The 12,934-nt window shown below is 37.9% G+C and overlaps 1 protein-coding gene across 2 annotated transcripts in view; it reads right to left on the reverse strand.

The window, feature by feature from the left end:
* Positions 1–7,610: 7,610 nt before the first annotated feature.
* The window catches only part of TMEM26 (transmembrane protein 26), a 47,747-nt gene continuing 42,423 nt past the window's right edge, over positions 7,611–12,934 (reverse strand). Inside the window, exon 6 of one of the 2 annotated variants that reach the window (XM_007095830.3) lies at positions 7,611–11,694. In XM_007095830.3, the coding sequence (XP_007095892.2) occupies positions 11,270–11,694 (425 nt within the window). In that variant the 3' untranslated portion in view covers positions 7,611–11,269. The remainder of the gene's footprint in view (positions 11,695–12,934) is intronic. The other variant, XM_042960455.1, reaches the window with a different exon arrangement.

Here is a 12,934-nt window from a genome sequence, read left to right on the forward strand (position 1 = left end):
ACTTTGAGCCTAGAAATATGGCTGAGTTCAGACACAAGCCTCTGCAGAATAGCGGCATCCTTTGAAAGAAGGCAGCAGATTATAGCCAAAGTCATTATATGACCAAGATGAGCTCTTGCAATGTTTGAGGGATCCCACAGTGGCCATCCTACAGTGATCAAGAGCCATCAACCTACAAAACATGTTTTCAAAAAACAAACAACGTTCATTCCTTTTAAATCAGTTTTCTCAGATCTCTTTTCTTTTTTGCATCCCCTCTCATGTTTCAAAGTGTGTGTTGGGAGCAAGGCCTGGGGACTTCAGGTTCTACACAAAACCCATAGAGAACCAAAAGGAACTCTTCACAGGCATGGAGATAGGTGGGAGGTAGCAAAGTTTAAGGAGGCCATAGGGCATTTTTTTTGGAAAGACTATGGCTATATATTTCCTCAAAAGCAAGGGGAATGTCTTATTCATTTGTGTATATCTCACATGGTTAGCAGTGGCTTGTGTATAGGAGATATTAAAAGATATTTGTTGATGCCATTGATCATTCACAGAGCAAAAAATTAGTCCACATGTACCATGAGAGTCTCCATGGGGCACAAAAAGATGAATAAAATAAGGTCCCAATTCCAGAGTCTGCCACAGGGGCACCATTTGGTCCAGACTTCAAATTCACAAAAGGCCTAAAATACAGACATTTTTCAATTTTGCACATGAGGTTATATATGCCTTCATAGAGGTAATACTGACAAGATTTAGACCTGAAGTTGTTCATCATACAAATTTAAATTAAGCCACAATATGGGGTGCCTGGGTGGCTCAGCTAGTTAAGTATCAACTTTGGCTCAGGTCATGATCTCTGTTTGTGGGTGGAGCCCAGCGTCAGGCTCTGTGCTGACATCTCAGAGCCTGGAGCCTGCTTGGGATTCTCTGTCTCCCTCTCTCTCAGCCCCATCCTTGCTCACTCTCTCTCTCTCTCAAAAATAAATTAGCATTAAAAATTAAAAAAATAAATTAAGTCACAATTTTGGAACTCTTCTGATGTTTTGAATCTTTAAAGATTTAATTAATATGATGTCTTATTTATGTTTATCTATCCAGATATCATCTCTCTATCATATTTCTACCCAAAATAAAATATTCACAAATGAATGGCTTCCAAATTATTAATTATGAACATTGTAGTTAGGGGATTGGGGTTCTCTGTGATTTTTACCCTCTTCCTTTTAGTTTTCTGTATGTTTGAAATCATTACATGGAACATATAAGACTTATATATCACAGAAAAGCAATATAATTACATCATTACACAAAACAAGAAAGAGGATTCAGCAAATGTATGAATGAGGAAAGTCAATCAAAGATGACAACCTAGCTTGAGCCAAAATGGCTGGAATGATGGTGGTTGTGTTAACAGAAATAGAAGGTTCAAGAAAAGGAACTGATTTAGGAGAGGGCATGCTCTGAATCCAAGTGTGGACATGTTGACCTGGAAGTGCCAGAAGGGCATCTGCATGGAGACGTGGAAGAGAAGCTTGGGAGAAAGCTGGCAGTACAGACAGAAGAGATCATTGGTAGGAGTGAAATTGCAAAGGGAGAGATGAGCCCAGATGGACAAGATAGAATTTATACATTTAGAGAGTGCAAGAGTCAATAGACCCATGGATGGAGAAGGAACCAACAATGAGGGAATATGAGAACTGAAAGTGAGGGTCTCACAGCACCACAGGAGTAGAGGGGACCACAAGGAAGAGGCATTTCACAGCACCCAAGGCAGAGTGTTAAGGAGGAAGATGGCTGGGAATGTCTGTTGTGTTTGGTGATTAGGTTTTCCCTATGTTCACGCATAGGAGTAGGTAAGCATCATGTTCTCAAAGAATAGTTAACTTTAGGAAAAGCTCAAGAAATGACAGTAAATGAACAAAGTAGAATAAATAGATCGATAGTATGATTTTAGTTTTGTAAAAGAATTAACGGCATAAATAAACAGAAAAAATAATGCACTCAACAGTAGTTTTTAAGCAGCTACTATGTGCTAGCCACTGGGGACAAAAAGATGAACAAGACAGATACCCTTGACCTTTACATTTTCACGACAGGTAGGATAGACAGTAAAGATGATTTCAACTAGTGAAAAATGCTAGGAAAAAGAAATAAAGATCGATATCATGGAGATTATTGAGGAAGTTAAAAAGTGATGGGCTCTCTGAGGACCTGGCATTTAAGTTGGAATCCAAATAAAAAGGATCCAGGGTGAAGGTTTCAGGAAGCACCAGCAAGAACAAAGTCCCCAAAACAGAAAAAAAAACTTGGTGTTTTCTGGGAGCAGACAAAATTTCAGTGTGTCTGGAGCTGTGTGGTTATTATATTATATTATAAGACATGGCCCATACCCTCAAACAGCTCACAGGTGTGGAAGAGACAGACACACAAACAAATCATTACATACATTATGATAAACATGAGGACAGAGACAAGAACAAAGTGCTGTGAACACACAGTAAAGGAGGAGAGTCACTTAGTTCCATAAGCAGATAGATGTGATCTTTGAGCTAAGCCTTTGGAAGCTTCTGGGGGTTTTTGTTTGTTTGTTGTTTTTGTTTTGTTTTTGTTTGTTTTTGTTTTATTTTTTTGCTAAGATTGGTGACCACTGATGGGAAGTATTGCTAGAAGGGGGAATCTTTGTAAGGAGCAGGGGAAGGCATCACTTAGGCAATATAAACAGAAGTATAAATAAATAAATAAATAAATAAATACAGGAAAAACTACAACTGTCAGCTGAGAAGACCTGAGAAGAAGAGAGGAAAACTTCCGAGAATCACTGACCTGTTGCTTCTCCTGTAGCCTCTAGTCTGGGACCATGATAAGTGATAAATCCCCTAGCTCTACCTAGCATTGTTTCTTTGAAGGAAACCCTAGAAATCAGAGACCTGAGACTGGAGCATTTTCTACTTTCAGACAATACCTGCACTCACTCTGCTGGAGTTCCTAAAGGCTACAGAAGATCTTGGCCAATGGGACCATTCTTCCTTCCTTTAGCCATCAACTCTGGATGGGAAAATGGGCCACCCAGAAGAGATAAGGGGTCAGTAGACAAAGAATCAGTAATAGAGTGGTAGCATTGCTAAAGGACTACCTTTAAAGGCATTGTTAAAAAAAGAAATAGCAAAGTACGCAAACTTTACATTGCTGTGTAAAGGATAATGACATGTTTAGGGGAGCATGAGGCATGAGTACTATGTTATGGTGGAAGGGATGTGTGTGTGTATGTGTGTGTGTGTGTGTGTGTGTGTGTGTATATGTGCACCCACATATGCAAAGTGATGGGAAACAAAGCTGAAAAGTCAAATTAGGGTCAGCTTGTAAAATATCTTCAATGACTTTCCTGGGACTTTATGCTTGATCTTGTTGGCAATGAGGCATCATCATTTTGAATACAAGAGAGACATGATCCACTGTGCATTTTAGAACGGCTCTGAATGAAGTTTGGAATATTTAGGGGGGATTAAACCAGGAGGGTGGAGGGCCAGTTGAAAAATGACAAGAGTCCCTGATGCAAGAAATGATGAGACATTAAATGAGGGCATTAGCAGTTGAAACAGAAAGGGTAGGTTAAAGATTTAAAGAAAATTATGAACAGCATAACTGAAAGAATGTGAGTATTACTTGAGTAGGAAGGATCAGAAAGAAGAGCCATGGGTCAAGGATATCTCCAGTTTTCATGTGGGTGCCTGTGTGGCCGGCAAAGACTGCTAGCCATTATATGGAACACATGGAGGGGAGTCTATTGAGACTGGGGTATGGTCAGATAAGCGTTCTATATATACTGAGTGTGAGAGGCTTGCAGAGTGGCCAGGGGAGGTGCAAATCCAGGCATGGAATCTAGGAAAGAGATTGAAATTAGATACCCCAAATCCCCACAAGTTATAGAAGTTAGTTGAAACCAAGAGACCTGATGAAATAATTACAGCTTTTGACCCAGCTGTTAGCTGTCACTCAGGTCATTTGGGAACGTTTGAATAATAGGGAAGAACATTCTTTGCCAGAAGGTAGAAACAATCCCCAAGATCCCAGAACCACAACCATCTGAATTCTCCAGCTATGCACTTGGCAGACGCTGAAAATCAGCATCCACAGAGAAAACATATTTTGTCTTGTAGATTCAAGTTTTCTTGCCTGAAATTCTTAGTTTGGATACAAAGACTATATGATATCTGACATATGGTTGGTTTAGGAATTTTCGTTTTCCTCAATAATATGATCAGACTTGTATATGATCCATTTGATCACTCAGCACAATCAATTTTAAGCTGAGTAAATATTTGACAAAACCCTAAACAGCTTTACATACACAAGTTAGATGGACTATGAATATGGACTTGTAAACATATGCAAAGATTCTTTCCGAGTTTTCTTTCAGGGCTCTTCAGTTCTCTATCTCTCCTGGGGAAATCAATTTGACTCTGTAATTCAATGTGAAATAACTCTGTGGTTTGTTTTGGTGGCTTCATAAATGTCAGGAGGTGTGAAAGTGTCAGACTGGCCATTTCAAAGTTTCTCCATGGTATGCATCAAGAGCCATTGAATTGTTTTGGTTGGTTTGATTTTTCTGTGGTCTTATAGATCTATTCATTATTTAATTTCCCAAGGTTTCAAGCTTCATAAGGCAAGCAGAATTTCACATGGTTTAAACCTTTGATTCATCTAAAGCGTCTAAAGATCATTCTTAGTTATAATGGCAAAGTCTATATTTTCTTGAGTGAAAATGATTGATGTGCTTTTGCTTTATTTGCAGAATGATATTAGAGTGTCTATACGTGGCAGAAGGCTCTGTAAGCTGGTGAGGTTTGTTTTTTATTAATAATTGTTTTTAAAATCACTAAAATAGGGGTGCCTGATTGGCTCAGTCAGTTAAGCGTCTGACTTCGGCTCAGGTCATGATCTCACAGCTCGTGGGTTCGAGCCCCATATCGGGCTCTGTGCTGACAGCTTGGAGCCTGGAGCCTGCTTCGGATTCCATGTCTCCCTCTCTCTCTGCCCCTCCTATGTTCACACTCTGTCTCTCTCTCTCCTTCAAAAATAAATAAATATTTAAAAAAAGCTCACGGATGTGCAAGTGTTGTTAAAAAAATAAAATCACTAAAATAATGAATACTTAAGACTTTCAAATTGTAAAAAGTAAAGCAGCCAAAAAAAAAAAAAAAGAATAGAAAAGGTGGGAACATCTATGATCATCAGAAACTTGGGGATCATTTTGTAGGTTTACCAGTCACTTGTAAAGATGAATAACATTTATAAAAAGAGTGACATACTAACCTCATGGTTTGTTCCCGTAGTTTGACCTAGCAAAATATTGAAGTGATTGTTCCTTAGCAGCACTTATGCATCTGCTTTATTCCTTTAAAAAGCTTCACAGTATTATGTAGTATAGCTATTTCATAATTTAATAATGATCCTATGGATGGACACTATGCTACTGCTATAGAAAATACTGCTTTGAATGGCTTTATACCTACATTTTTGTGCACATTATCTGTAGGATACTTCCTTGGAAAGCTGAGTTGCTGGGTCAGATAACAAATGTATTTTTAACTCTGACTAATATTGCCAAATCATCTCCCAAAGAAGTTATACCAAGTTATATCCTCACTTGCAATGAGTAAGAACGCCCATTTCCCTTGAGTCCTTCTAATACAACATCCTAAAACATTTTTGAATCTTGGCCAACCTGATAATTGAAAAATGGTATCTTGTGGTTTCGTCTACATTTGAAAAATGGTATTTCATTGTGGTTTGATTTGCATTTCCTTAACTATTCCTTTTGCATTGAATCATATATCTTTTGCTTATTTTTCCAAAGGATTTGTTTCTCTTATTTGTAAGAGCTGTTTGCTCATTATGAGAAAAATAACAATTTGTTACATTTGTTGCAAGAGTATTTACCTAGTTCATTATTCAATTTTTGAATTCACTTACGGTTTTTTCATGATGCTAAATTTTTTTAATTTTTTTTTTTTTTGAGAGAGTGAGAGAGAGAGAGAGAGAGAGAGAATGAGTGGGGTTGGGTCAGAGAGAGAGGGAAACAGAATCTGAAGCAGGCTCCAGGCTCCAAGCTGTCAGCACAGATCCAATGCAGGGCTCGAGCCCATGAACTGTGAGATCATGATCTGAGCTGAAGTCAGAGGCTTAAGTGACTGAACCACCCAGGTGCCCCTATGATGCTAAAATTTTTAATTTTACAAGTGGAAATTTATTATTTGCCTATGGTTTCTAGTTTTATATCTAACTTAGAAAACATTCTCACAATTGCAATTATAATATATTTTTAAAATTTGTAATGTTTAACTCTTTGATCCATCTGGAAATATTTTGGACATAAGGGTTGAGATAGGTATTCAATTTGATATTTTAAAAACCTTAAACCACATACAATACTTTGTCACCCCTCTACTCATGATTTATCATATATCAAAACCCTTATGTATTTCAACCTATTTCTTGACCTTATTCTGTTCCTTTTTTTCTGCCTGACAGAACTGAATTCTCTTGGTTATTGTAGCTGTATAATATATTTAAATATACTGAAAGCTCTTTCTCATTTTTTTTTCTTACTTTCAGTATTTTCCAGGCTTTCTTTCATCCTTACTTTATCAAAAAGTCTTTAGGATTAGCTTGGGTAATCATTAAAAAGTAAAATCTTATTGCTGTCATTATGGTGGTTGTGTTAAATTTATAGATCAATTTAGGAGAAATTCTTTAAAATATCAAGGCAGCTAACTGTTCTCCAATAGAAATGTAACTTATGATGTTAAATTATCCACTGAGGTCTTCAAAATCATTTTTGAAGTTTTCTTTACATAAATCTTGTACCAAGTTTACTGAGTTTATTCCTATGTACTTTATGGTTCTAGTTTATATTGTAATGGAAATCTCTCATTCAAATACATGTTTTGTGTGATGTATGTTTATATAGAGAAAAGCATTGGTTTTTGCATGATGTTAGATTATTATTTTTAATACTACCGTATTTTTGCATGTTTTTGCATGTTTTGCATGTTTTTCTTGGATGTTCAAGACTCAATCTTCTAGAATTAAATAGTAAACTTGACTTCTTTCTAATTTCTATATCTCTCATTTCTCTTGTATAACTGCACTGACATCATTCCCCAGAAAATGATAGTGATGTATTTCTGACACCTTTGGCCATTCAGAAATTTTAAACCTTTACTGATCTGTCAATCTTTTCTCTCATAGCTTCTGGGTTTCATGTCTTGCTTTGAAAGACTTTCCTATTCCCCAATGCTAAAGACACATTCCATATTTTCTTCTAATATTTTATAGTTTTCACTTTTACATTTAGTTCTTTAATCCATCTGGAATTTATTTCTATATATTGCATGAGATAAAAATCTCACTTTATTTTTTCCAGATGGTTCACAAAATTTCCCAACATCATTTATAAAATTGGTCAGTCTTTCCTCGCTAGTTTGAAATGCCACTTTAGTCACATTCTAAATAGATGTGTTTTTTTTTAAATCCAAGTTTAAAAATTAAATGAAACTAATGACAGTAGACAACAAAGACAAGAAATGCAGACAGATAACAGACATCAAGATAAGGTTCTACACAAACTATTTAATGTGTATAATAAAATACAAAGGTCATTCATAGCAAAATAGTATAAATATAAATAATTCAGAGAAAATATTCTCACAAAATATTCTAGAAAGAAGGATTTAGAGGAGGGACATGTGTAAAATATAAGGCTGCAACAGTTGATTATTCGAACATTGTTTAAAGTTCCTCCCATCATAGGGAAAGTTATTTGAAGCCTCAAGGCTATAAATGTTCTCCAGCTGCCTTGTATCAGATATTAGCAAGAGTGGATAAGAATGTCCAGTAAGTAAAAAGAAGTTAGAAAAAACAAGAACAACAAAAGGAACAGTCTCTTCTTATAATTCAAGATTTTTTTTTTATGTGCATCTTTAAGGCCCTGCAGTATATTTCAACATTCCACTTTCCTAGAGCTGAAGTAGAGTGAAGGTGGACAGAGGCTTGGCCTTTTGCCGCTCTATCTCTCTTTTAACAGGAGAATGGATCCCGAATCATTGAAATTAAATGCCAAAGAGAATAGAAAAAAGTCAACGTTGAACTCTGAAACTTGGGAGGAAACCCTAAACCATGTGAACAGACAATGCATGCCTTTCCGGGGCTTTGGAAACTTTCCAATAAATAAAAAATTCACAATTAGTATTACAATAGTGAATCCTGGTACTTCTTGGCTCTTTCTGATCTTACAAGGCCTGAAATGTTGCCGCATGTGAATGGAAGCACTGCAGAGCCAACTGCTAGATCTGCAAGATTTTTCGTTTTGGATGATTAGAGAGGATGTTATTGGCCGATACGAATTTTTATTTTTTTATGTTAGTTCCAGTTTATGTTATCTGTAAATAAAAATTAACAGAATGATGAAAGACAAAGACAGCTAGACATCTTGCACTATGAAGTCACGTCCTTTGAGACCTATCTTACTAAGGTGAAAAGTAAACCCACGAGATGGTTATAAGGTTTGTTTGCACGCAGCGTTGTTGAAACACGTACACTGTTTTCTCACAAGGAGAATATGTTTTTATGGAGGACGTTTGATCGGTCTTCAATCAAGCCATTCAGGAACAACTACCACAACAATAACCACAGCACCACAAACAAGCCACTCTCTTAGGTGGCCGGGGATTAGTGTGTCACGTGTCTTGTGCAAGGCTGTAGAGAGGGATGGCTTACAACACATTGTACAGTAGGTCCAAATCGTTATCTGATTAGAAATAAAATGGAAGCAAGTCCCAGGCTGTCAATCAATATATGGGCGGTAACTACTGACCTAGCCACTTTACATAGCAAAGGCTGGGATGTTTTCAAACACTCCAACGTTTAGCAATCTGCAATAAAAGTATACAATTAAATGAATACAATTCTAACTCTTGCCATCAGGGGTCCTAGGGATACAACCTGGATTTAGGTTTTGTTTTTAAATAAACGAAATGAATATAGGGTTTTTTCTGCTATAAAAACAGTCGAAAAGAGTGAGCGTACTGGCAGTTAGGTTAACAAATGCTGCCCTTAGCAGATTTTCCTGGAAAACCTTGTACAGCGTGTGTCTATTTTTGCCACTATTCATTGCCGAGTGGGTCCTCTGTGCTCTCTGCCATCCTGGCACTCTACGGAAAGCAAGACTCTGGACTTCCCATTTCCCAGGCCTTTGGAGGAGTGCTAATTACAAAATACTTTACTTAAACACTAGGAATTCATTCACGAAGCCCAGCCAAGTCTCATTTTTGAAAGCATTTAAAAATATCCTTGCAACAGCTCGTACTACTTTATAGTTTATCTATTTTTAGATGTTCAATGTTTGTTTTGCTGGGAGAAAAAAAATTAAAACATGAAAAGTATGCCATGAGCAACTCTGCAGTAATAAGCAGCACATACATGTTGTGGAGGAAAACATTCAACATAAAACAGTCAACATAAAAACAGATTCCGCGAGGCACTCTTATAAATAGTAGCAGTTATTATTTTGCTTCCAATTGCTAAGCATTTTAAATAACACGCCCTTAAAAGTTGTCAAGTTCTTTATATAAATATAATTTCCTGATCTTAAGGTTCACAAAATTATTATGAAAATTACAAATGTACTCCGTTAGTTTCACATGTAAGTTCTATAATCATCACCTTGTTAAAATTAGAAACACAAGGAAGAAAAGGAAGAAACAGAAACGCGTTATGAGGCACCAAAGCCATGAAGTGGAAAATACCAATTTCTCTGTATAAAAACAGAATTTGCCTAGGAAACTTTTTACCCAGTGCTTTGAGCAGATATCATTCACACAGATTTATAGATAAAATTGTTCTGATTGGTTGTCACACAGCCACACCCAACTTAAGGTCATACTGTGTCTTATCTTTCATGTCCCTTTGAATTCCTCAGCATACTAACAAGCAGGAATTGTGCCTTAACCCTAAAAGAAGAGTTTTTGGAACTGCTTGCCTCACATGTAATTACTGCTATATAGTCAGGTAACTTTCCACACTGCATCTTAAAAGCAAAAATCATTTCAAAAGGTTCTGAATGACCTCCATCTAGAAAGTACAGATGTGGATAAAGGGTAATAACGTATGGCTATTTCAACACTGGGGAAGTGAAGTCGTTAATGCAGGCAAGAAAAGCGAATTTTCTGACATCCACAATGCTGTGGCATCTTCTGAGCCCTGTCACTAATCAAGGGCTGTTGGCTGTGTGTAGGGCTGATGCCAGCCTCCAGCCCCAGTACCTTCCCTGAGACCAAAGGCAGGCTGGGCTCCATAGTGGCAGCTCAGAGGAGTTCTGCCTACCACTGGCGGACTCCAGAAACTATGGTAACACTTAAAGGGACTGAAACATCTTTATTCACTGCTTCAGTGCTTCCTTGCTTCAACCCACATAATTCGACTTGGCAATGGAGAAAACGGTAAAGTAGAGTTAAGAAAAATACTGACGAATACCGCAAATCATGTTTCAGGGTGGAAATTGTGACTTTGCTAGCATTACCAGTATTTCCTGCCTCACAACCAAAATGGCTTGCTGTGAATTTCGCAGTGCCCAAGCCAAAAGCAATAAAATTTCTGTAAGAGCATATGCGCCATGACAGAATACCACATCAGCCCAGAAAAATGATTTTCCTGGGAAGGTCTGTGCAGCGATGAAGAGAGCTCTCAATGCCATGGAAGCTGGGCAGAGATTTTCACTGCTTCCAGCTCACAGTGAGGTAATTTTAAAAGCACTTTTCCCTTCATTTGTTCTGCATTCACTGAATGTACATTTTTTGATGTCAGGGACATTGCAGAAAAGATCAGATGAGATAGTCTGACAATGGAGCCAAAGTTCAAAGCTTCTCTATTTTCAGGTAACAGCCGTGACAGTTTGTCTGCACTAAATCTTTTTGAGGGCATGTCACTGTAACCCTGTCCATAGCTTTTCAAACAGTTCAAGACAAACAAATCACTTAGTCGTTGAACAACTATAACATCTGATACCATCACACAGAAGTTGTAGCGATAGCCACTAATCAAAGTTCTTTCCATTCAGTCGAAAAAAGAAAATTCCTCGGCTTTGGCTTAAGATCGCTTTTTATGTTGTTCCTTTGAAAATTATTACATGCCAAAGTTAAAAAAGAAGGGGGGGGGTAGATTCTGTCTGTAAGAGGAACCAGAAAGTCGAACGTTCTAGCTGCATGCTGCTGTCAGTAAGGAACTACGGTGTGGGGTGAGAGTGCTGAGGGGTGACAGGCAAGGCCTGCAAGGGGGTACCCAAGCCCCCATTAGAGCCACTCGCCCAATCTCCAGGTGAGATCCCACTCACAGCTGGCTCACACGGGCAGCTGTGCTCTGCTTTCAGTCTTCCTGGCCGATTTCGCAAGGAAGCACGGACATCCAGCCCCAGCACCACCAAGCGATAGAGTTGTAACACCACCACAAGGAAATTCTTTGCCGCAAAGAACACCAGCATCTGGTTTATCACTTTGAAATAGGTCATCAATATGAGACGCACGACAAGGAAGGGACCATCTTGTATGAAGATGCTGATTCCAATGTTCCACAGATCGGCACTGTACTGGCAAAAAAACAGACTGGGGAACCCCCTCATTGCCACAGACAAGGGGCAGACGACATGCTGTACTGAGAACACAAGATAGACCAATTAGCACATCCCTGAAATGTATAAGGCAGAATGAAATGGGGAAGAGTCATTAACAATGGGTGCTGTGCTAGTTAACAATTGGGAGTGATTCTATAATTTAATTCTGGGGGGGAAAGGTGACACCACCCTTTACATTTAACACCACCCTTAGTCACCCCTTAACTATTTAATATCCTTAGTAATTTTATATTTAAAATCAAGAATCTGTTATAATTTCAATAAAACACCAAAGAAAGCCAGTCATCATGTTTCTATCCATGTAACAAATTTTAGATCACCTTTTAGTCTGAATCCTGGGGAAAGCACAATTAGGCTAGCAAGAATATAGAACAAGACAAACTGCTGGGTCTGGTCCTTGGGATCTACTTCATAAGGAGACAGCACAGCCGGGCACTCTAGGCCTCAAGCCAGATAGACTGGCTGCCTCGTTTTTTTTAGCAAGATTCTGGCCAAGTTACTTAACCTTCCTGGGCCCACTTCTTCCTGTGAAAACTGAGGTAACAATGATGTCTGTGAGGAGAGGGGCCCCTACTCACCAGTTCTTTTTGTTTCCACTAGCTCCTCTCTGATTTCTCACTTCTCTCTTTCCCTTTGGATAATGAATGACTTATCTGACTGCTGAGTTTGGGAGACAGAACAGAGTATAGATACAAGGCCCAGATCCTTCTGTATCCTCCCTTTGGGATCTACCTGTTTCCTGGTTGACTTAGTCAGCCATATGTATAAACTATGTTGTGGAAATTCGAGTGTTTATAATTCAAATTGAAACTCAATTCATGTTGAACATATTTTTCTAATGGTGGGGGGACAAAAGCCCAAAATAAATGCCATTCTTATTTCATTTTGTCTAATGCCTTATGGTTTTGTTTCACAGTTTACAAGAAACACTGGATATAATTACTGATTTTCCAGTTGAACAAAAGGAGGCCCAATCAACAGATGAACCTTTTTGTTTTAATTTCTAAAATGCTAATTTAATTCAAGGTCAAGGGCATAATATAATCCTTTATAATAATGAAGCCTTCCATTTGGAATTTTCAAACAAAGAATGCCTTCGTCTACTGGAGCCTGCAAATATTATGAAGCTGCTTTGATATGGGTGAACATAATGTACTGTTTGTTGGAAAATACAATAGTGATTTAGTCAGAAGTAACATTTGGTCTTTGTTTTTCAAACAGCTGCATAACATTATCACCCCCGAAAGTTTACAGAATTTC

Source organism: Panthera tigris, chromosome D2 (assembly GCF_018350195.1).
Source record: "Panthera tigris isolate Pti1 chromosome D2, P.tigris_Pti1_mat1.1, whole genome shotgun sequence".
Lineage (NCBI taxonomy): Eukaryota > Metazoa > Chordata > Mammalia > Carnivora > Felidae > Panthera > Panthera tigris.